This window comes from Protopterus annectens, chromosome 12.part0 (assembly GCF_019279795.1).
Source record: "Protopterus annectens isolate FY-2018-M chromosome 12.part0, PAN1.0, whole genome shotgun sequence".
Taxonomy (NCBI): Eukaryota; Metazoa; Chordata; order Ceratodontiformes; family Protopteridae; genus Protopterus; species Protopterus annectens.
This window is the reverse complement of record NC_056746.1, coordinates 1,267,221,195-1,267,245,210: the sequence shown is the minus strand read 5'-3', so window position 1 is coordinate 1,267,245,210 and position 24,016 is coordinate 1,267,221,195. Positions and strand designations below refer to the sequence as shown.

The 24,016-nt window shown below is 41.0% G+C and overlaps 1 protein-coding gene across 4 annotated transcripts in view; it reads right to left on the bottom strand.

The window, feature by feature from the left end:
• SLC13A3 (solute carrier family 13 member 3) overlaps positions 1-23,055 on the bottom strand; it is a 709,014-nt gene extending 685,959 nt beyond the window's left edge. For 3 of the 4 annotated variants that reach the window (XM_044090299.1, XM_044090298.1, XR_006367149.1), the window contains exon 1: positions 22,247-22,402. In XM_044090299.1, coding sequence (XP_043946234.1) covers positions 22,247-22,393 — 147 coding nt within the window. In that variant the 5' untranslated portion in view covers positions 22,394-22,402. Of the gene's footprint in view, positions 1-22,246; positions 22,403-22,930 lie in introns of those variants that run through there. The other variant, XM_044090300.1, reaches the window with a different exon arrangement.
• Positions 23,056-24,016: the final 961 nt, after the last annotated feature.

Here is a 24,016-nt window from a genome sequence, read left to right as displayed (position 1 = left end):
AATTTTTCTAAGTCTCTCAGGTTCCACAAAGCATACCTCAGCCAACCACCAACTTGCATGCATCCATTTTCAAACCTATTCTCACGCTTACTCCAAATCTGAATCAACAAAACTGCAAGCCTGCTCCCCTAAAGTCTCATAGGCTTAAAGAGAGACACAAGGTCCTTGTCATCGGTGATTCCATTGTTAGGCACACCAGACTGGACAAGAAGGGGGTAACAGCAAGCTGTCTCTCTTATGCAAGAATTAGGGATCAATCAAGGGTCTTCAGGACTCTTCATTGCCCTTAATATGAGCAGGATCTTCTGGCTACTCATGTATGAGTGAGTGATCACAGGTACTTCACCATGCAGAGACAAAGAATATTAAGGACGCAGACTTGCTTCCCAAACCTGCCCATAATCCTGGACTCTATTGGACATAGATGGGCAACATTTTCTTTGTGTATTTGAGCCTTTTAAAGGACAGCCACAACTACAACAGAGTCAGTATTTGGGGCCTGTGACCAACAATTCCAATCCTTAAGAAGCCAGAGGACCCTAAATGGTCTGCCTAAGATTTCAGCCACAACATCAGGCTTGCACCTTGCAGTAGTCAGAGCCAATTAATCAAATTTTCTGGAGGTCCAAAATGCCTCCTGCAGAGTCATTTGCAGAGGGGATGCTGGACTGATGGGCCATTCACCCTGACTTCCTCATCACCTCCAAGATTTCCTCAAAACCAGGGACCATCTGGGAAAGATGGATGAATCTGCACCCTCTTCACTATCAACATCTGGGATGGGAGAATCTAAAGTTGGAGGCAACATGCTTCTTCTTACAAAGGAGTATCCTGACAACTTACTGAGGAAATGGATCCAAGAAGAAAAAGGAGGCAGGATGACATCCAGAAGTCATTGAGACACCCTGCACAAGGCTTTCAAACCCTCTGACCTGCTACTTGGTAAGCGGGATAGTTCATGGCTTAAATAAAGGAATGTATGTGGCTTGAACAGGGGCTTATGTTGGGGATGAGACAGATGCCATGGAATGCACATGCAGAAAAGTCAATATTGATAACAATGTCATAGACAATGGTTATTAGAAAGCACCAGCAGCGACCACTGCAAAGCCAATGCTAAAAGTCTCAAAAGTGACACCGAGTGAATCAGCACTGATTTTATCAGCATGGAGCTCAGTGGCAAAAGGTTAATCTCTGAAATGGTGACAATAACCCCAATGACACTGGCAATATCAGCTCCAAGGTCACTTATGCTGATAGCACAGCTGGTCCAAAACTTAAGTTTTCAATCAAAACCAACAGATCTTCTGGTGATAACAATGTCATCATATAGATGAGACCAAACCCTTCAGGACTAAAACTGCAGTCATCTGTGGCAGTGAGGAAAAGCATGATGGGCTGACTAGAAAAGAGTGGGACAAAAATATTTCCCTAATCTATCTTGAAATTAAAGGGGGATAAGTCCCTTATCTGTCCTGAAATTAAAGGGGGTGAGTTCAGTTATCTGCCCTGAAATTAGAGAGGGATGAGGTATCAAATGATGAGCCCTGACAAAAGCAGAGACTTAGCCGAGGTTTGTCTTGCAGTCATTATCTACAACATTTTTCACCAGATAATATCTTATCTTATCACTCCTCCAGCACTGGGACTGGTCTCCCCTAAATCATCTCCAACGTGCTTCTGTCATACAGTACTGTAATACCAAATTCCTAACAATATTTAACAGTCTAGCACCCCCCCCCCCAAGAGGAATGTACAAGTAAAATCTACCTACACACTACGGTTATCCAAAGATAGCAATGCACTACTCAAGGTGAGAGACAAAGCCTGGACACAATATCAGGTATACAAAACTTAGCCCACCCTAGACCGGTACTGCCAACTAAGAAACAATTCAAAAAACTAAATCAAGAATGAAAAAAGGTCATACTATACTAAGACCCAGCAAAACACCAAAAAAAAAACCCAGAAATGTTGATGTGTTATAAAACTACTCCTTCAACCTGGGCAAATGTCAACTCCAACCCCCAGCACCACAAATACTACTGACAGCATAGCCACCAGTTCAATATATATTTCACCAACTCTATACTGTCTCTAATCAAAAATAACAATACTCCCCTATCCATTCCTACAAAACCTGAAGCAACTCCTAATTTGCTCATTTTAAAACCCATTCAAACCAGCACAATAAAAAAATGCTCAACAAACTGAAACCCACATCTCTAGCAGAAGATCAACTCCCAACTGAATATCTCAAACTAGCAATCAGCACTATTGCTTTCTCCATCTCTCTTTTAATCAACCAGTCCATCTCATAATAATATATTCCCAAACTCTGGAAAATCTCATATATCACCCCCCTCCATAAAGGTGGCACTTCAACAGACCTCTCAAACTACTGCCCAATAGCCATACTATCCCCACTCTCATAAATTCTAGAAAAATGTATACACACTCAACTCATGAAATATTTTCTAAGCGATAACCTATTTACCAACTCCCAACATGACTTCGGACACAGTCACAATACCACAACCACTCTAATACGCTTTAGCAACACAATTAACCAACTCAAAAATGATAGACAATTAGCTTCCTCTATCTTCCTAGATATGTCCAAGACATTTGATACAGCTTCTCGCCACAAACTCCTGAGCATACTAGCTTCATTAAACCTAAACCACACCGCCTATTCTTGGTTTCACAATTACCTATCTGACTGAAAACAAGCAGTCAGATAGCAAGGTGATCTATCTTCCTTGTTATTTGTCACAGGAGGCATTCCACAAGGTTCAGTTCTAGGGCTTCTCCTCTTTACTATATTTACCAACAAACTCCACTTCGCTACTAACCTAGCTACCATCATTCAATATGCAGATGACTCCACACTCATCTGTGCTGCACGCTCCCTCCAACAGCTCCAAAAAATAACCCAAACAACCTTCTCAGCCTTGGAATCCTGGCTCACAGACTATCAACTTATTTTCAACCCCAATAAAACTAAATTAATGATTTTTTTCCAATAACAAATCACCTGACCGTACATCCTTCTTCCTCATCTACTCAGTAACCAACACCAAAATTGAACCTGTCTCTCACACTAAACTGCACCATTGACAATGGCCTGAGGTTCAATAAATACTTAGCTCTAGTCATAAAAAAGATCCATATAAAGCTTGGCTCTCTCTACAGAGTCAAAGCATATCTCAGCAGCCCCATCAGGCAAGCTATTGCCAGGACCCACCTATCTACCCCACTGTATGCCTCACCCATTTTCACCGACCTTAAGAAAACTGACTTAGCTCACCTAGAAACCTGCTATAACAAAGTCACTAGATTTTCCACAAACTTACCATATAGATCCCACCACTGTGCAGCTCTTCGCCAAGTAAACTGGCTAGAACTATCCAACCCCCTATCCCTCAATCAACACACAACTACCCATACCATAATATGCCAGTCAGAAAAGTGCCCAGCACTTTAAAATCTACTAGAACCTTATACCAATAATAGAACCATAAGGTCATCAGATAAATTCCTAATAAAAGGTGACAAAATCTAACAAAACTTTTAGTAATTCTGTTAACTATATTATACATCAAGAGACTGGAATATCATCCCTTGACATATTCGTAACATCACTAACCCATCCAAGTTTAAACAACTTCTCAGGGCACACTTAACTGACGACTGGCTCTGCTCATGCGCACCACCAGGTGACGCCTCATATGTTCTATGTCACTCTTTTCCTCACTCTCATCCCTTTCTCCCCTTCATTCTTTCACCCATTTCAGCTCTTCTCCATATCCTCACTATATTTTCTACTAACTTCTTTCCTCTTTCTTTAATTCTCACACTCCTGTGTAAACACTTTCACCCCTCTTCACTCAATCTCCCACTTTAATGTATCAGGCGCCATACCTTTTTACCTTTTGTCCACTAAGAAATGCTTTCTTCTCCCCAAATTAGTAACCAATGTATTTATTTGTTTTTTTTTTTCTATCTATAGTGTATTGTTTATTTTATACACATTTTTCTGGCTTTCCTTGCACTGGCTGGCATAGGAAAAAGCAACAATAGTTCTGGGGACTCCTCGTTTTCCATTTCTGTTGCATGGAATACCATCCCTGTAGATATTAGGACCACTGAAAACAAAAATAATTTGAAAAAACTCCTCCGGTCCCATTTACATAGTTCTTGGTTATGTAATTGTTCTGACCCTGAGTAGCTTCACTTACTTAGATCATGTCATACCTTAACCTTCTATGAAAGCTTGCAACAACTCCTTTCTATACTCTTAATCAATGTGTGTTTATTGTAATAGCCACTGATGAACATAACCAAATGACTGAACAAAATGTCCTTGCAACTGTATTGTTTATTGTAATGCACTGTGTGCCTTATAGTAAATTTACTTTTTCCTCATTTCTTGGCCTTGAAACTGTACCTTAACTTTTTGACTCTATACTGTACTTTATTAACATGTGTATTGTTTTCCTCACTGGGCTTCTGCTGAAAATGAAATCCATGCCCAGTCAGACTTTCCCAGTAAACAAATGAAAATAAATAAATGTTATTCTATAAATATATTGTTTCCACTCTTTAACTAAGAGTACACTGTACTAATTGTGTAACTAACGTGTAACAAAAAAAAATGCTGTATTCTTTTTAAAATGTTCACTGGAGTTTTTCTCCCTGGGCCTCCGCTGAAAAAGGGCTACCAGCCCAGTCTGACACCATGGTAAACAAATGTAAAACAAAATAAAATGAATAAACAAATGTAAAAAAATAAATAAATGTGTTTACCAGTTAATGGAGTAATACTCAGTGACCTGCCCAGCTTAGAAGACTTTTTGGAAACTGCCCTTATAATAACGATAGACACAAAAAAATCAGATTCTACACGAGAATTGAGCGGGAAGATCAATTTTTTCTCAAGCCAATACTTCAATTTTCTATTCTAAACTTCAGAAGAATCAAAAGAAACAGTAGCAACATTCAGCTCTAATGCTGAAATTAAAGTACCTCACATTGTTGGTGCCTTCATCTTGGCTCATTCTATTGCTAAGGGCTTGTCAGCATCAGTCCAAAGCATGCTTTTCCATCAGAAAGATTTCCAAGTTATTTTTCCTCTCTACAACACTTTTAGCAGTAAATGACTGAAAATTCCACATCTATAAGTGTTAAATCCTTATCTTGAGAAGTTTACTGCCATGCTTACATTTACTGATTGCATACTTCATGTTTTAAACAATATGATTGTTCAACAAATAAAAAACAGCAAATAAACACCAGATTAAAAACCAAAAGAGTAATGTTTAGAGAAGAATATCAATTATCTTTGAAATGCTGTGTTATATCCCATCAAATGTTGAGTGCTATCCCATCTAGTTTTACTATCTTGGGACAAAGGCATTGACTCATGGCATCACTGGGTCTCATGACATTGTCTCAACAGGCCTGCTGCCTGCAGGTCCATGATGGTGCTTGTTGGTAGATCCATGACACAGGTTCCATGATAGTGCTTGTTGGTAGATCCATGACACAGGTTCCATGACACTGCTTGTTGGAAGATCCATGACACAGGTTCCATGATAGTGCTTGTTGGCAGTTCCATGACAGAGGTTCCATGACACAGGTTCCATGATAGTGCTTGTTGGTAGATCCATGACACAGGTTCCATGATAGTGCTTGTTGGTAGATCCATGACACAGGTTCCATGATAGTGCTTGTTGGTAGATCCATGACACAGGTTCCATGATAGTGCTTGTTGGTAGATCCATGACACAGGTTCCATGATAGTGCTTGTTGGTAGATCCATGACACAGGTTCCATGATAGTGCTTGTTGGTAGATCCATGACACAGGTTCCATGATAGTGCTTGTTGGTAGATCCATGACACAGGTTCCATGATAGTGCTTGTTGGTAGATCCATGACACAGGTTCCATGATAGTGCTTGTTGGTAGATCCATGACACAGGTTCCATGATAGTGCTTGTTGGTAGATCCATGACACAGGTTCCATGATAGTGCTTGTTGGTAGATCCATGACACAGGTTCCATGATAGTGCTTGTTGGTAGATCCATGACACAGGTTCCATGATAGTGCTTGTTGGTAGATCCATGACACAGGTTCCATGATAGTGCTTGTTGGTAGATCCATGACACAGGTTCCATGATAGTGCTTGTTGGTAGATCCATGACACAGGTTCCATGATAGTGCTTGTTGGTAGATCCATGACACAGGTTCCATGATAGTGCTTGTTGGTAGATCCATGACACAGGTTCCATGATAGTGCTTGTTGGTAGATCCATGACACAGGTTCCATGATAGTGCTTGTTGGTAGATCCATGACACAGGTTCCATGATAGTGCTTGTTGGTAGATCCATGACACAGGTTCCATGATAGTGCTTGTTGGTAGATCCATGACACAGGTTCCATGATAGTGCTTGTTGGTAGATCCATGACACAGGTTCCATGATGGTGCTTGTTGGTAGATCCATGACACAGGTTCCATGATGGTGTTTTTTGGTAGATCCATGACACAGGTTCCATGATAGTGCTTGTTGATAGATCCATGACACAGGTTCCATGATAGTGCTTGCTGGTAGATCCATGACACAGGTTCCATGATTGTGCTTGTTGGTAGATCCATGACACAGGTTCCATGATAGTGCTTGTTGGTAGATCCAAGACACAGGTTCCATGATAGTGCTTGTTGGTAGATCCATGACACAGGTTCCATGATAGTGCTTGTTGGTAGATCCATGACACAGGTTCCATGATAGTGCTTGTTGGTAGAGCCATGACACAGGTTCCATGATAGTGCTTGTTGGTAGATCCATGACACAGGTTCCATGATAGTGCTTGTAGGTAGATCCATGACACAGGTTCCACGATAGTGTTTGTTGGTAGATCCATGACACAGGTTCCACGATAGTGCTTGTTGGTAGATCCATGACACAGGTTCCAGGATAGTGCTTGTTGGTAGATCCAGGACACTAGGAATACTCAGTTTTCAGTGGAAAATGATACTGTGGCTCAGTCATCATTATCATCATCTTCATAATCATCAACCTCATTTTTTCCCATTTTCTACATGTGATCAAGGGGTCAGGTCAACTAGTGCCATTTTTCTTGATTTAGTGCCATTCTACTACCTTCTTTGGTGGTCGTAGCTGACTGTTGCAGGTCTTCTGTTATGTTTCTTCCTTTCTGTTCCAAATCTTCTTCTTCACCAGATTGCCTTCTGCTTTCCTGCACATGTGCCCAAACCCCAGTAATCTGTTCTCTTTGACTTTCTCGTCAATTGCAGGTACTTTGGCTTCTGCTCTGTCATCATTTCTTTGTCTGTTCCACACTGTACATTCTAACACCCATCTGAGGCACTTCATCTCCGTCATCTCCAGCTCCCGCAGCTGTTCTCCTTTCACTGCCCAGGTTTCAGTACCATACAGCAGTACTAGTCGCACCACTGTTTTAGCTTCTTTGGCATTCTTCTATCACACACAACCCCTGACACTCTTTGCAATTTAGCTGCAGCCCCTCTGATTCTAGTTATGATCTCCTCATTCAGACTTTCTTTCACCTCTACCACCTCTCCCAGACACTCAAAGCTCCACTGTTTTCCATTCTATTTCAGTTTTCAGCTTCTTCTGATTTCCTTCATTTGGTGCCATAACAGTTGTCTTGCATGTACATAGTTTCATCCCATGTGCCTACAGTTTTGCATTCCATTTCCCTATCACTTGCTGAAGTTCTTGTTCAGATTCTGCTCATAATGCCACATTGTCTGCATACAGCAGCTCTGTTATCTGTCCCCTCTGACCTGTTTGCTAATGTAGGCCATCACCAGTATGAACAGCAGTGGACTCCGAGATGAACCCTAATACACACCCACTCCCACTGGCAACTCCTCTGCGAGTCCACACACTGTTCATACTTTTATCATTGTGTCTTAGTACGTAGCCTGCACTAATTCCACCAATGTTTCTGGGACTTCATACCATTAAAGTGCTGCCCAAATCAGCTTTCTTGGGACATTGTCATATGCTTTCTGCAAGTCTAGGAATGCCCAGTCAAACTTGTACCTCATCTCTAACTTCTTCTCAGCTCTCTGTCTTATTGCACACATCAGGTCAGTTGTGCTGCATCCTGATCTGAATGTGAACTGCTCATCTCCCATCTCACTTTCTTCTACTCAATGCATTTAATTATCAATCACCCTCTACAGCATATCCATGCAGTGTGACAGGAGTTTGATACCTCTATACTGTCCCAGTTGTAAATATCCCCTTTGTTTTTGTACACACTGTCACTAGATTGCTTATTATCCAGTCATCTGGGATACACCTTTTTTTCTATGCTGCTGCAAGAACCCTCAGGAAGCGATTCTCCCTTAACTCACCCGATATATTATGCATTCTATACTATCCTCTCAGCCAAATCATATAATCATCTTTAAGGTTGCCTCCCTGTTAAAATTAGTGATCATCTTCCAACTTTTATAGTATGACACCATAACAATGTAAAGAAAACAATTCTATAAAAGTGAGTATGCAATCTTACTTCATTTAACAAGGGCGCCTTTATCTCTCACCTGCCCCTCTTCGATTTTTCCCAAACATAATACCTTGCATCTAGATGAAGCAGTCACTTACTTCAATACAACTTTACTCAATATTCTTAACAGCCTTGCTTCGATTCATACAAAAAGAATAAAATCCATCCCTCCACCTTGGATAACCAAACAAACCAAACAATTTATGTCACAAAGAGATAAAGCCTGGAAAGAAGGGCACTGTAGTAAAACTCAAAACAATGTACAGACATTTAGACAGTTTAGAAATCATGTTCAGAACAAATTAAATCAGACAACCAATGCTATTATACCAGTCTAGCATAAATATGAAAACCCCAAACTTTTCTGAGCCAAAATAAAAAATATACTCCACATCAGCCACACTACCACACCACCGCCACACTAACACACCTCTAAACATACTACCACACCAACTCCGAGATCATCATACCTCGGAGTAAAGGAAATATTCTGAGAAATGGCATCTCGGAATTAGTATATGTAAATCCGTTCTTTCAGGCATTCAGTCTCTGCATTATGGGACTTGCTCTAGCGGGTCCTGACAATTCAAATGGTTACCAAGTAGAACATATAGTTAACTAGGTTTCCACAGGTCAAAGGCCAGGGGAGGGCAATACAGAATATTTCAAAACTTTGTCAAAAATTAAGCTCCTGGTGTGAACCTGATGTCGGAAATAAAGAGGTATGACATACAATCAAAAAAGATAGGCTTACAATATATTTTGGGAAAAGAATAAGAAGATAATTGCAGCATGGGGCTATTTACCACATACAATTGTTTCTAGTGAGGTAAGACAGATATGCAGAAAAAAGTTTTATTGTAGAGTATTATGATTAAAGCAGAGGGATTCTACAGCTTGAAAAAATGTAGATGCTGAGTTGCCTAACATCTAATGGTATTAGTCTTACAGTTAACAAAAAATGCGACCTCCTACTGCCATAATCATAGGATGCAATTAAACATTTCTAACAGATACAAGAGCAGACTAAAGATCTAAATGTCTACCAACTGCCTAAATGGCACAAGAAGTCAACTTCTCTCAGTAGGTTTTCTCAGCAAGTGCCACTGCACACTGTAATCATAGAAATCACTTAATCTGTGAAACCCTAGCACTAAATCATTGCAATTAAATAAGCCAAGCAGTCAGACATTTGCCTGAAATGTGAGACAACAGTGCCTTGGAAAACAAAGGCCTCAGAGGCTTTTGAAGGACACAAAGCCATCAAACTGGGAACCAAATGATATGGTAACAGGGACTTTGGCCTAGTACAGACTGATTTTCTAGATGAATCTTTTAGTCAGAGGAATTGAGAGAATAGTAATGGAGGCCACTTGTCTCTGGTAGACGGGGAAATCTTGTGCATGAAATCCAGGAGAAATTAGGGGAAAAAATCAGGACATCTGGTGTTGGTCAGAAATTTAAACAGGCTGCACACTGGGAATCCCCAAGGGTAAAATATTTTCTCGATAATTTCTTAGCCTGTCTGTAGTGAATTCTCTTCTCATGAAATATGAAATAACACCAGAAAATGATATGACTGCCTACTGCCACACTTTAATAGCCTTGTGCCAAGAAATGGTAACAGTGAGTTCCCTCTTCCTTACTGATGTAACAAATCAGAGCTGTTTTGTCTAACTGAATGGAAATGACTCCATTTGGGACAATACTGGGATGCCAGACATAGTACTATTGTTATTGTAAGGCAGATGCATTTGTCATCACAGGCACTTGACGTGGAAGGGGTTGGGAGGGTGGGCTAATGGTTAAGGTGTTTGCCTTACAAACACAAGGTGCATGGTTTGAGTCTCACAAGGGATACTGGCTAGGCTTAAAATGGCTCGCAAGGGCAGTTAGCTTAGTACTAATCTATGAGCCTATGAACCTATGAAAGAGTTATCTGCCTGAAGGTTCTTCTGATAAAGTATACAGTCCCAATATGAGTGGCATGTCGAGAACGCCTGAATGGAATAAAGCAGAGTAGGGAGGTCGATTAAGACTAATACACCTGATGTGTAAATTAAAGGGCTTTCATATGGAGCCTGACATGATGTACAATGGAAGTTAAAGCTGCCATAAGACCCAGACTCTCTGAGACATGTTTCTGCTAGGACCATTTCAGAATAACAGAAGTGGTTTGCTTAAGGGACAGGAAAATGCCTGGGCAGAAAAAGCCAAACAATTCCTTCTGTCCATGAAACACCATGTAAACACAGGTACCTTAAACAGGAAGAGGTGAGACTTAGTGAAGTTGATTGTAACTCAGAGGAGAAGAACAGATAAAGTAGAAACTCCTCTAGCTGAAGGAGGGAATTTCATGCTGCTGTAACCAAGAACAAGTCATCCAGATAGGACAATATCTTGGATACCTGCATTCTGAGCTAAATTGCTACTATACAGACATGCATTTTGTAGCCTCCCGCACACCAGCCAAACATCTGATGACAGTAGTTCTGCATACAGTTTACTAATGTATACATGCACATGTATGTATATTGATCACTGCAATGTTTTGTCTGTTCACGTCTGCAAGGGGAAGACACTCATCAGTCAGTTCTTAACTTTTTTGAATTTATTTATTTATGTCTCCTTACATGTTGTGTAATTGCTTGGGTAAGGGGTATACTAGGAGCAGCTTGGGATTGTCACTGGCTTCTGTAAGTGAAGTAGCTTTTCAGGCAACCTTCTGCTTCCTGTCAAGCAGGCAGCTCCCACCAGCCCCACAGTTAACAACGATGCATTAGTGAGAGCTGCACCCATGACATCACCCTTAACTAGCCCTTGGAAGACAAGAGCAGGCTTCACCTCCTGACTCCTCTCCTTTTATGATTGGCTTATTCAATGCCCAGGACTGCTACCTGAACCTGGGTGAGCTGGGTCATACTCTAGACCTCATCTCTCCAGGGTTTACCAGGGTAGTACCTCCAAATGGTCAGTTGTGGTAAGTGTACTACCCACATTAAACAGGTGTAAAATAAAATAAAATAAAATCAAGAGGGTAGACAACTGGGTTCTGAGTGTTGGAAGCCAGGCTATTACTGAAACAGTCCCTGTGCAAAACGAAAAATTCTTTGCAGAATGGAAAATCCTGTCCACTTTCTTTGGCACAGTTGGAGGTTCTCCCATGCTACCCTTGTGGCAGTCTGAAGGACAGCCATAAGAAGAGGGACTATTAAAAAGATTTGGTAAGGAAATGGCAAGCTTTTTGTAGTCTTCTCTGCTGACAGGAGATTGGCACAGTGTGTCTCCAAATTTGGGGTCATCAATCAGAGGGGTGAGAGTCGGTCACGTCTTCAGTTAGATCCTTCCTTGGAAAATCTAACTATAGTATCATATGCTTCAATTTGCAGAGACAAGTTTTAAGTCTTTTCATCAGTGTTTGTAACTCAGAGTAGATGGCTGTCCTTTTAGGAGAGGAAACTGCCAGAGAAAGTCGCAAAATATGGCATGGGTACTAGAAAAGCAGCCTCCAACATAGTGCAACAGCTGAACAAGAAAGATGATGGCAGTAATGTCATGGCTGAAGCTAATCCCATGGAAACATCCCCTATATGGGAAAATGGGTGCCTGCATTATGAGCTCTGCAAGTCTGGGAGGAGAAAATGTCAGTAACCTTGGTACAGCGGCCTCTGAAGCCTGCCAACTGATGTTGAACAGGCTGGCACCAAAAATGCTGATGCTGGGAAATCTGATGCCAAAAATTACAATGTGGAGAAGTGTAATTCCAAAGACATCAAAGCCAAGAAGGCCAATGCTGAAAACATCAGTATCAAAGAGAAATGATGAATGTCCAGTTTATAGGTACCAGGAAGGCTGGTGTCACAAAGCTTGTACTGACAGAATAGATACATGAAACAGAGAAGACAATGATGCAGAAGTTGATATCAGGAATGGCAATGAAACTTTTGTTGCAGGTGGAAGACAGTGAATATTGATGCCTCAATCTGTGGGCACAGAGCTCATGGCTGTTGAATGTCTGACATCAGACCTGCATAGTGCAAACACCAACTGATCATAATGTCTGAATAAAAAACAAAAAATGTCTCAATGGAACTGGGGATTTTATAGGTTTTGAAGGAAGAGGAGAACCAGCATCCACAGAGAACAGAACATGAGGGTTTTGGTTAACATACACTTCACAGAGTGTGTCTATGAACCTCAGTTGTGTGACACTAAACCTCCCAATTACTTGTACTGTTAGGAATCACTGCTGCTGCTGTTTCTGTTTGTGCACTCACAGTGACTCACTGTGAGCTGTTTGTTCGCTATTGTTGTGCAACAGAGGTACTAGTATACTTAAGTAATGGCATGTGAAAGGCTTCAGGGGAAAAAAACACTTATTTTTACAAGCCTCACTGAGCTAAAGCTTTGACTGAATGAAGCTTCAGTTAGTTTAATCTTGTTGAAACAGGTGAAATGGTGTATGAATAACAGTGACTGAGAATAGCCTGGACTCCACTGAAAGGCTTTTCCTTAACTGCTAATACAGGGCACCGCTGCCCTTGTGAAGGAAGATACTCCACCACATAAGTTCATACAGCTGACAAAATACACAAAGGCCACTTTAGTAAAGCTCTCAGATTATCTGAGAAGGAAATAGGATGTTTTAAAACCTTTTCTTCAAAATAAAACTGTCTGGAGAATGAGGAAATGGATGCCTGGGGAGATAATATCTTTTTATCTAAGACAGAAAGCTTCCAAGACAGCATTTTTGAGACCTTCTTTTGGTGGTATTGTTAAATCTGAGGCACAAGCAACACTCACTCCTAATGTCTGCCCATCAGCAGCTTGATTAGCCCTGTAACAGGCAGACTAATTTAAAAGGTGAGGATGTCATACGTAAATATGACAAAAGGCCTAGGTCCAACAATGAAAGAAAATAAAGAGCAATTCTCCACATAGAATGAAAAAAAATGACCTGGCACGTGCAACTTGAAAAGATTGAGAAGGAACTGAGAGAAAACAAAAGCAAACAATGTCAGAACAAGAGCTGACTCTGTAAAGTTATGAATAAAATTCCAGAAAAATTGACAGCGTACTGTAAGCACATTTCCCATCACATCGTCTTAACTAATTAAAAGTCTAAATGCATTATGGGTAGTCATACATGCAACCACATTTAGATACATACATACATGTACATATATACATTAGTAAACTGTACACAGAACTACTGTCATCAGATTTACTTTGTCAGCATTAATAAAATAAACTTAAAAAGATTTAAAGCAGATAACATACCAGTCTGCACTTTCATCAGTGTCAGTGTGCACTATTCAAGCCGCAACTAAAACTGTGCAGACTATCCACAGAGTTTATGCCTGATACCTGAAGAACAGCCACTGTGACTCACTTATACATTGGTGGTCCCTCTGTAGACATGACCCACTAATCTTATGTGAAAATCCATGGAAAGCATCACAGCATAACTTGTTCATGTGGGCATAAGCAATTTAACTGATTAATTCAGTTCAGTATTCTGAAGGACAGGTACTGTCTTCTGAGCCTAGTATTTTTGCTTGAAGAGGCTTCATAAGCTGAGGGCATTAGTTTCTTAGTGCACTTTGTATATCAAGACCTGGTCAAGGCTTTGGACATTGTCTTGCAATCTACTATTGAAAAAATTGACAAGCTTAATGTAAACCCTTATCTATTCGACTATAAATTAGGTATTAAAATAATCCCAAGTTATGAAACTTGCTAGTACCTCTCAGAATGTAACACTGTAACTAGTGGGCTAGAATAGGGATCAGTGTTGGGTCTTTTCTGAATGTAATACTGTAACTAGTGGAGTATAGCTGGGGTCAGTGTTGGGCCCTGTCTGAATGTGACATTAACTAGTGCATTATCACAGAGATTAGTACTGGGCCTTCTCTGAATGTAACATTGTAACTAGTTTACTATTGCAGGGATCAGTCCTGGGTACTTTCCTGTTGGCATTTATTTTGCACTCAAACAAGACAACATACCCAAACAAGACAACATACCATAAGTGTAGACTAACCATGTTTGCTAATGACTGCAAGTTGGATATTGTTATTTTCTCATCCACTGATGCTAAACAGCACCAGCAAGAGCTAGCATATACACATATCTGATGGTTTCAAACTTTTTCTTCTTCTTTCGACTTTTCCCGGTTAGGGGTCGCCACAGCGGATCACCTGTCCGCTCATGATTGGCAGTGGAGTTTTACGGTGTCGAGTTGCCAGCCCGGCGCCCAACCTTCCATGGAAGGCACACACACACGCACTCACACCTAGGGTCAATTTAGAGTATCCAATCTACCTACAGCATGTCTTTGGGATGTGGGAGGAAACTGGAGCACCCGGAGGAAACCCATACGACCACAGGGAGGACATGCAGACTCCACACAGAAGGCACCCCAGCCAAGAATTTAACCAGAGAACCTCTTGCTGTGAGGCAGTAATGCTAACCGCTGCACCACCGCCCAACCTTCCACGGAAGGCACACACATGCACGCACTCATGCCTAGGGTCAATTTAGAGTATCCAATCCACCTACAGCATGTCTTTGGGATGTGGGAGGAAACCGGAGCACCCGGAGGAAACCCACATGACCACAGGGAGGACATGCAGACTCTGCACAGAAGGCACCCCAGCCGAGAATCGAACCAGAGAACCTCTTGCTGTGAGGCGGCAATGCTAACCAGTGCACCACCGCGGCCGCCCAAATGGTTTCAAACTAAATGCAAAAAAAAAAAAAAGTGCAACTTAGTGGTGTCCATCAAAAAATCTGCTACCAAATCATGTGTTATAAATGGCACTTACTCATCTTCAGACAAACACAGTCATAAGAGACCTGGGTACTTATGTGGACAACTCCCTTATTTGGTCATCATTTTTCCACCATCATCAGGAAATTCTTCTATTTGGGCCAGTTAATTTCCAAGAAAATTTTCCGAAGATGCAAAATGGTCACCCTACCACTAATCTCTTCCCTTATCAGACATCATTACTACAATGACCCCCCCATCTCATTGATATATACAAAGCCAAGGTGATTGCTCAACTAGAAATGGCCCAAACATTTCTAACCATGAACATTAAAGGCCCCAAATACTTCAACTATCCCAATAAATTAGCACAAATCTCAAAATGATTACAGGCTGTTCCCAGGTGACCAGTGACTCATGTTTTGAGCCAAGAAAGACCCACTCTTACCTGACTTAGTATTTCTTTTTAAATTAGTGGCAGGGGACCTAAATGCATATCAACAAATAAAAAATACTCACTGAAGGGATAGGTTTCTAACTCAATATATTACCAACCTGTTGAATAAGTCATGACTATGAATCCAAAAAATAATTATTTTGGCTAATCTTGATGACTGGATGGGTAGACACAAATCTACACCAGGGTTATCATGTACAGCACAGTCTGTTACACCAGGGTTATCATGTACAGCACAGTCTGTTACGTATGTTTACTTACAGGTGTATATAACTAGGCATCTCATTCTCCCTGTGGTTACTCGCCTAATGTTTGCAGTACATAATGGGAGGGAGTAGGTCTGGCAGTCTGAAAGACCTCGTCTTACCACTTCATTGTGTCCTCCAGTAGTAGAGAATGTACATGCAAATTCATCAGCTACGGATACTTTTCCAAACCCGAAAGCAGGAAAAAAGAGGGCTCAAAGTGCAGATTTCAGAAATGATTTCCTTAACATCTGACTCAGTTTGCCACATCTGTCCTACATCCTGCCACCAGCAAATGGGACACTCAGATACAGCAAAGCCAAGCATAAAGGTTTACATATGCTTTAGATGAAAACAAGGTGGACTGTAGTGCTGTAGTCATATCAGGTGTTGTTGTCACTCCTGTACATTACTGCACATGGCATGTGAATTGCAAAGGTGCTGAAGGTACCAAAGCTACACTGGTACATTATTGTAGGTGATGGATGGTAGATGGAGTATGGTTGTTGCAGTAACATTGTACATTAATGTATGTTGTGGTGCAAGTCTGTGTCCAAGTAGCAAGTGAAGGGGAAAGTACAGTTGTGTACACTTACCATAAATGTAGATGTTCGAGTGTATTCACTGTTGCAGTCATAACATTTGTGTTATCTGCTTGCAGGTAACCCTCAGTCGGCCTGATTAACAAAGTCTTGGGTCCTGCGTCGGTTGCTGTCCCTTCTTCCATGATGTCAGGTCGTCAGGGGTATAAAACATGCAGCCGACGCCATTACATCAGTTTTTCTTGCCCCAGATGTCAGGTGTCCCCCTAATGGGAAGCAATTAAATATAAAAGTACAAAGATATACCTCCAACAAAAAAGCAAATACACCAAAAAGGCTTTTAAGCATAGTAAAGGAAAGTAGAGGTATAGCCAAAAGAAGTTAGGGGGCTGGAGGGAGGGTAACCAGGACTGCAACAGTGAATACACTCGATCATCTACATTTATGGTAAGTGTACACAACTGTACTATGTTCTTCGTGTTTCACTGTTGCAGTCATTACATTTGGGTAGATTCCCAAAGCTATGGTTGGGAGGAGGAATTTAGATAGCATTAGGGCCAGCTATAAGGCCCTGCAAGATTGTAGTGGCAAAGCCAGCTCTGGATTTAGAGAAAATTGGCAAATGATAATGCTTGGTGAAAGTATGTACAGAACTCCAGGTAGCAGCTTCTAGGATGTCCCTGGTAGGGACGCCTCTGAGAAAGGCTGTAGAGATATATGCAGCCCTGGTGGAGTGAGGTCTGATCCCCTGGGGGATAGGTTTTCCATGGTGCTTATAGCAGAAATGAAGGCAATGGCTTATCCATTTAGAAATGGTTTGCTTTGAAATAGCCTTCTCCTCTGCCCCTGCAGCAAATGCCACCAGCAGTTGTTCAGATTTCCTTTGAGGTCTAGTCCTGTCCAAATAGAATCTAAGTTGTCTGTGCACATCTAAGGAATGTGATATTCATTCCCCTTTATTCTGTGGATTGGGAAAGAAGGTTGGCAAATGAATGGACTGATTAAGAGCCACACTGGATACCACCTTGGGCATGAAGGATGGATTGGTTCTGAGGGACACCCTGTCCACATGAAAGATGATGAAAGGCTCCACTGTCATAAGGGCCTGTAATTCATATACCCTTCTAGCTGAAGTGATTGCTAAAAGGAAAGCTGTTTTCCAAGAAAGAAATTTTAAGTCTGCAGAAGCAGCTGGCTCGAAAGGAGGTAGAGTGAGTTTCGCCAAGACAAAGTTAAGGTCCCAGGCTGGGGTTGGAGCTCTCCTGGGTGGTCTCAAATTTTTGGCCCCTCTGAGGAACTGCTTGAGCAGTGGATGAGAGAAGAGGGGAGGTTCTGTGTTATTATGAGCTGAAAAGGCTGAGGCTTGGATTTTAATGGAGGAAAAAGACAGGCCCTTGTGAAGCATCTCAGTTAAGTATTGTAAAATCTGAGGTAAATTGGGCGCTGCTGTGCTGATCCCTTGAGATTGGTTCCAGGCACAGAATCTTTTCCATTTTTCAGCATAAGATTTTCTAATACTAGGCCTCCTTGCCTCTAAAATGATATCCATCACAGGTTTGCTGAGGGATGGTAAAGGACAGATTAAGTAATTAGCCAGGCTGCAAGGTTCAGTGTTAGAAGCTGAGGGTGCAGAATCTGGTTCTCCTGCTGAGACAGCAAGGAAGGAGTCTTAGGTAGGTGCCAAGGAGATAACCGTGACACACTGCGTAGGAGGGGGTATCAGTGTTGGTGCGGCCAGTCTGGAGCAATCAAAATCATCCTTGGTTTGTCCTGTTTGATTTTTAGTAGTACTTTGGAGAGCAGAGGCAGAGGGGGAAAGGCATAGACTGATGGGTTTTTCCAGCTGAAGGACAGAGCATCCACTTTCCAGGCTTGTTTGTGGGGAGTCCTTGTGCAAACTTTGTCCAATTGGTAGTTCTGGGGAGAGGCAAACAGGTCTAAATCTGGGCTCCCCCATTTGCTTGTCAACATGTTGAAAATCCTTGGTTCCAGTTTCAACTTGTGAGGGTCCATGAGGTTTCTGCTTAGTCTGTCTGCCAGTGTATTTAATTTTCCTGGCAGGACTTGAGCTTGTAGGTGCACTTGGTAGCTCAAGGCTGTGTTCCACAATGCCATGGCTAGTCTGCAGAGGGGGAAAAATGTGTACCCCTCTGCTTGTTTATGTACCACATAACAGTGGTGTTGTCTGTCTTTACCATTAGTTTTCCTAGAAGAATGTGGTCCTTGAAGGCTGTCAGAGCATTCTGTACAGCTAACATTTCTTTTTGATTGATAAGCAGATGCATTTGACTTGGGATAAATTTGTTTTGAATGCACATCCCTGCCAGGTGAGCCCCCCCATGCATAGTCTGATGCATCTGTTGTTAGGGTTTGGGTGGCAGGGGTTGGTGTGAAAGGTAGTCCCTTGTTTTGGTGGCAGGCCTCTGCCCACCAAAGGAACTCTAGGCGTAGGCAAGGTATGATAGGAATCATTGTTTCTAGGTCTTGAGAATGTTGACACCATAGGCTTTTTAGATGCCACTGTAGTTTCCTCATATGCAGTCTTGCATATGGAATTAGAAGAATGCAAAGTATGTTTTCCAACTTGTTCAGCAGAATGCATTAAATCCTGTAATTCTTTATTTTCCACCAGTCAGGAATCAACATAATTTTCTGTTTAAGCAGTCCAATAACATGTTGCTGATACTTTAACATATGAAACTGGCAGTTTAAAGTCCTAATGGCCAAGGTTGCAGAAGTGTAAACCTTCTTACCCCATCTATCCAGCGCCCTGGAGTCTCTATCAGAAGGGGTAGGATTTTTAGCAGTAGAAGCCTTAATGTCCTTGGGCCCCTGTGAAATAGTCTCTGGATCTGCAATAGGATTTTTGAAAAGGAACTACAGGGACCCTGTAGTATCTGTCAGGTTTTCTGGGAGCAGGAGGCAGGGAATCAGGGGCCAAACTGGATTCCGAAAAAGCATCATCAACAATGTCTAGTACAGGAGGAATAGCTAAAGGTCTATGCTGAGGTAGAAGAAGAAAACCCCATAAGCCTCTTTTTTGAATAAGAAAAATCCTGGCTTTCCCAGTGGAAATGCTCCCTTAGAGTATGTAAGGTTTCCCCAAAAGAAAAATCCTCAGGAGGGGAAGCAGAAGGAATGGAGTCCTCTGCATCAGAATCTTCATAAGTAGATAAGGGCAAATCCAGATCATCAGAAGAATCAGAAAAAACGGAATCCTGATCAGAAGATTCATAATCAACTTCAGTCCTAGGCCTCTTAGAAGGGGGGGGGGGGTTGGCTACCCCTGATTAGAGTTATTAGATCTTCAGCCATTCTTATTTGTTTTTTAGGCATAGAGGCCTGAGCATGTGGCCTGGGCGTCGGTTTTTTAGACATGGATCAAGATTTAGGCCTAAGCAAAGAAGGAGGCGTCAGTTTAAAATGCAAGTCCATAGGCCTGAATACACCCTCAGAAGCCGGTGCCTGCACAGCGGCTCTGGACCCATCCAAGGTAGAGACATCCGCGGGTTCCATAATTGAAGCATCTCGTGGCATACCGGACTCCGAATGGGTCTCAGTAGAGGCCTGCGAATCAGAAGTAACGGGTATCAGGGGCTGCAAAAGCGCCTCACTGAGTATCGGCGAACTGGCGACTGGCTTAGGAGAAGCTTCGTTGGCAGTTTTGGACCTCAGCGGCCTGTCTCTGTCTTTATCTTTGCATTTTTTCGGAATCCCGGTAGTCTGATGGCTAACCGACGACATTTCTGGATAATTAAACCGAGAACCAAAATATTTAGAGGCGAAAATATACCAACAACGGATAGTGTGCTGCTTAAATAAAGCACAAAACCGACAGCAAGGTACGGCGTGGTCAGGGCCTAGGTAAGGAATACAGTACTAATGAAAATCTTTATGAGGTATTTGCTTTCCACAAGTAATGCAATTATTAACTTTTACTGACATTGGTAAGGAGCAAGAAAAAGTTTCCCCAATGGGGTACTTAGCTTTAGTTGAAGACTTTGGTTCTGAAACTCGAAAATGAAAATTTCAGGAGTTGGCCGACTGGCACTTGCAAACTGCTTCTGCTTCGGACACCACACGGCAAGAAAGACTGATGTAATGGCGTCGGCTGCATGTTTTATACCCCTGACGACCTGACGTCATGGAAGAAGGGACAGCAACCGATGCAGGACCCAAGACTTTGTTAATCAGGCTGACTGAGGGCTACCTGCAAGCAGATAACCCAAATGTAATGACTGCAATAGTGAAACACGAATAACATCAAGGGAAGATGCGATAAAACACAGGTTTCTGTGCATGCTTTGACACCTGAAAACAAATCTTAACTGGTTCATTAAGAAAACTAGTGCAAAGGATGCACAGTACACGAGTGTCTTCCATGCAGCTGTGAATACCTGGGGGCAGTGTGGGCAGCATTTTATACTCTACCTCCTGTGTCAAAATGGACAAAACAATTACCATCATGTAAATACTGTGCAAACCTTTTATGCTTCTCAGAGAGCAATCCAAATAGGGGCAACCTTTAGTGGGATTTAAAGGAAAGTATTAAGAAATGGGATGCGAATGTTCTTCATTATATTATCATCAGCAAGTATACTATGTATTTGTATTATAATTCTGGTAATTACCTTATGCAATGTTGTTTATCTCTTCTACTTTATAAGCTTTGAGGAAAATGCACCAGATAAACACTTAATATTCTGTTAATCTGCAGGAACCACACCTCAAGTGGTGCATGAATGAAGAAACAAACATCACATGATTAGCAAATCTAGGTACAACAAATGGGAGCACAACTACATCTATTTTAATTATTACAGATTTTGATTGTGTAACATCAGTTCTCTGTGTCAAATGCTTGCTATCCCTGATAATGCACAAAAATAGAGAGGGTAGGTAACCTCTTCTGAGTAAGTACCAAATAAGTTCTATTCTAGTAAGACACTCAGGCATAAGGTAGATGAACTGATGGGCTGAGTGATTCCTCTTAAGCATACACTTGCACTTACATTTTATCTATATTGCTCTAAATTTACTTTAAAAACAGAAACAAACTCACTCCATTCTAGTAAAACCAGGGTTTCTGATGCACATTTTTGATTTTTGTGCAAATCATCTTCTCCCTTCTACCAAATAAAGCAAATAAACCTGTCTGGATTTATTTGGTTACTTTGTATTGGCAGAGTTCTGTCTGCTGTGCGTTCTTATCTCTGAATTTTTATACTGAGTTTTATACATGCTAGCTTTCATCCTTAGCTTTAAAAACATTTTCAAGAGAGGGGAGAGTAGACTTTGTACTTCTTATCAAATTCCACAAACTGCTGAGGGGGGGGGGGGCTATGTATAGCATACACAAAGCCCCTTTATTCAGCATGTTATATAATAAAAACACAAACCATTATACTACATCTAAATATCATCTCATAACTCTGATTTTAGCTCAAACAAGAAGAACAGCAGCATTTATAACTGCCAGCTGTAACATGCATTGCGTCTCTATCGCATTCTTTGAAACAATCTATACTTAAGTACAACCTTCCATCTGAGCAGTATAATACGTGAAAAAAACACAGCTCATTTCTGAAACCTTTATAATTAGTTACATTTCCATAAAACAGTATATTTCGCATATATATAACAAATGCATTCATGGATCTTACCTTAAGAGGTAGAAAAAAAAGGACTGGCAAAAATATCAGAGGTGTTAAAAGCAAAACAAACTGTTTCTTTACACACCATATTTTCTTAGCAAAAGCAACTGTCTTTTCCATGACTGTGTGTGTAGACACCAGTTCAGCCACTGACATGAGTTCACTGACAACTTCATGAACCCTAAGGGGCTGTCTCTAAGACAAGTTAAGTATTGTTACTACAAAGTTTCCACCCACTTACCCGCCCAGTAGGCTTAACTTGAAATCATTCAAGGCTGAATACAAATATGTAGAAAAAAGACAAGTAAGAGTTTTAACAGAAGCACGAAACTATAAAAAAGTTCAGAATTCTATGTTTTCCTGCTAAATAAAACTCGTTTGATGTCAGACAAAAATTATGAATGCATGCCAAGTTTCTGCCCGTTATTTTTTTTTCTTATTTACTTGGTACTTGTTAAATGAGTTAATCCAAATGCCTCATCTCCAGCCATTACTCAAGCCAAAGAAAAGTAAGGAATGCAGTACAAATGCTCACTTCCATATAGTGAATCCCACTGTACAGACAAAGTGACCGACTGACTGTCGAGTAATAATAATGCCAGGATAAACATTAGGCACTACCATGTAGTAGGTTCTATTAAACTAAAAAAAAAAAACAGTAAAATCCAAAAACCACTTAAAATGCACCAGTACCAGCAGCAGAAGAAAGGACCCCAGTGGAGTAAATGATTTAATAACAATTTCCACACGAACAATATACAGTCCAGAAAATAGTTCAAACGAACCACCAAGGTAGCAAAGCACAGTGGATAGCAAGTTGGATAAGCACTTTCGTCTGTCTCAATGCAGACTTTATCAAACCAAGATGTGCTTGTGACCATTACAGTTTAAATAGTGGTTCCAATTAACCAATCAGTCATTTAAAAATACAGTGTCCCAATTAATAATGATGCACTAAAAATAATACACCATATACAAAAGCTATTTTTAAAAAAACATTATAAATTAGCAGCTCTCTCTACCAGAATGGGTTTCAGGGACTATTAAACTAAAAACAACTACAGTGCAGCAAGTGGCTCATTATTAACATCTTTGCCCCACAACTCTGGGATCCAGGGTTTATTTGCAGCTTCTACTCGATTACCTGCATTCAAGATTCTATCAAAACTATATATTAACAGCCCAGTTAATACCATGGAATAGCTGTCTTTTTTGTTGTTTTATCTGACATGTCAACAAAGCCATACACATGGAGGGAAATTTACATTTACTATGATTCTTTGAGCAACATTCAGACAGACACTGGTTGAAGTTATGTCCTGATGAAAAAAAGCATCCTTTCAAGGAGGCAAGACTTCTGTCACCTTTCCACACCAAGCACATATATGTGTGTGTGTGTGTGTGTGTGTGTGTGTGTGTGTGTATATATATATATATATATATATATATATATATATACATATATATACACACATACATACATACATATATATGTGTGTATGTGCATTTATATCAACTCCACAGTCACACTCTCACTGATAAAATGAAAAAGTAAAAAGAAAAAAGTGAATCACTACTGATATTATAATAGAGACAGTGCCGGGAATGATAGTGTATGACAAACACCAGTCAATAAGCTGCAACTCAACAAGCTGTGATTGACAAGTTACAGTCATTTCCAGAGGTCTGGAGACACACACACACACACACACACACACACACACACACACACACACACACACACACACACACACACACACACACATACATTCTGAATTT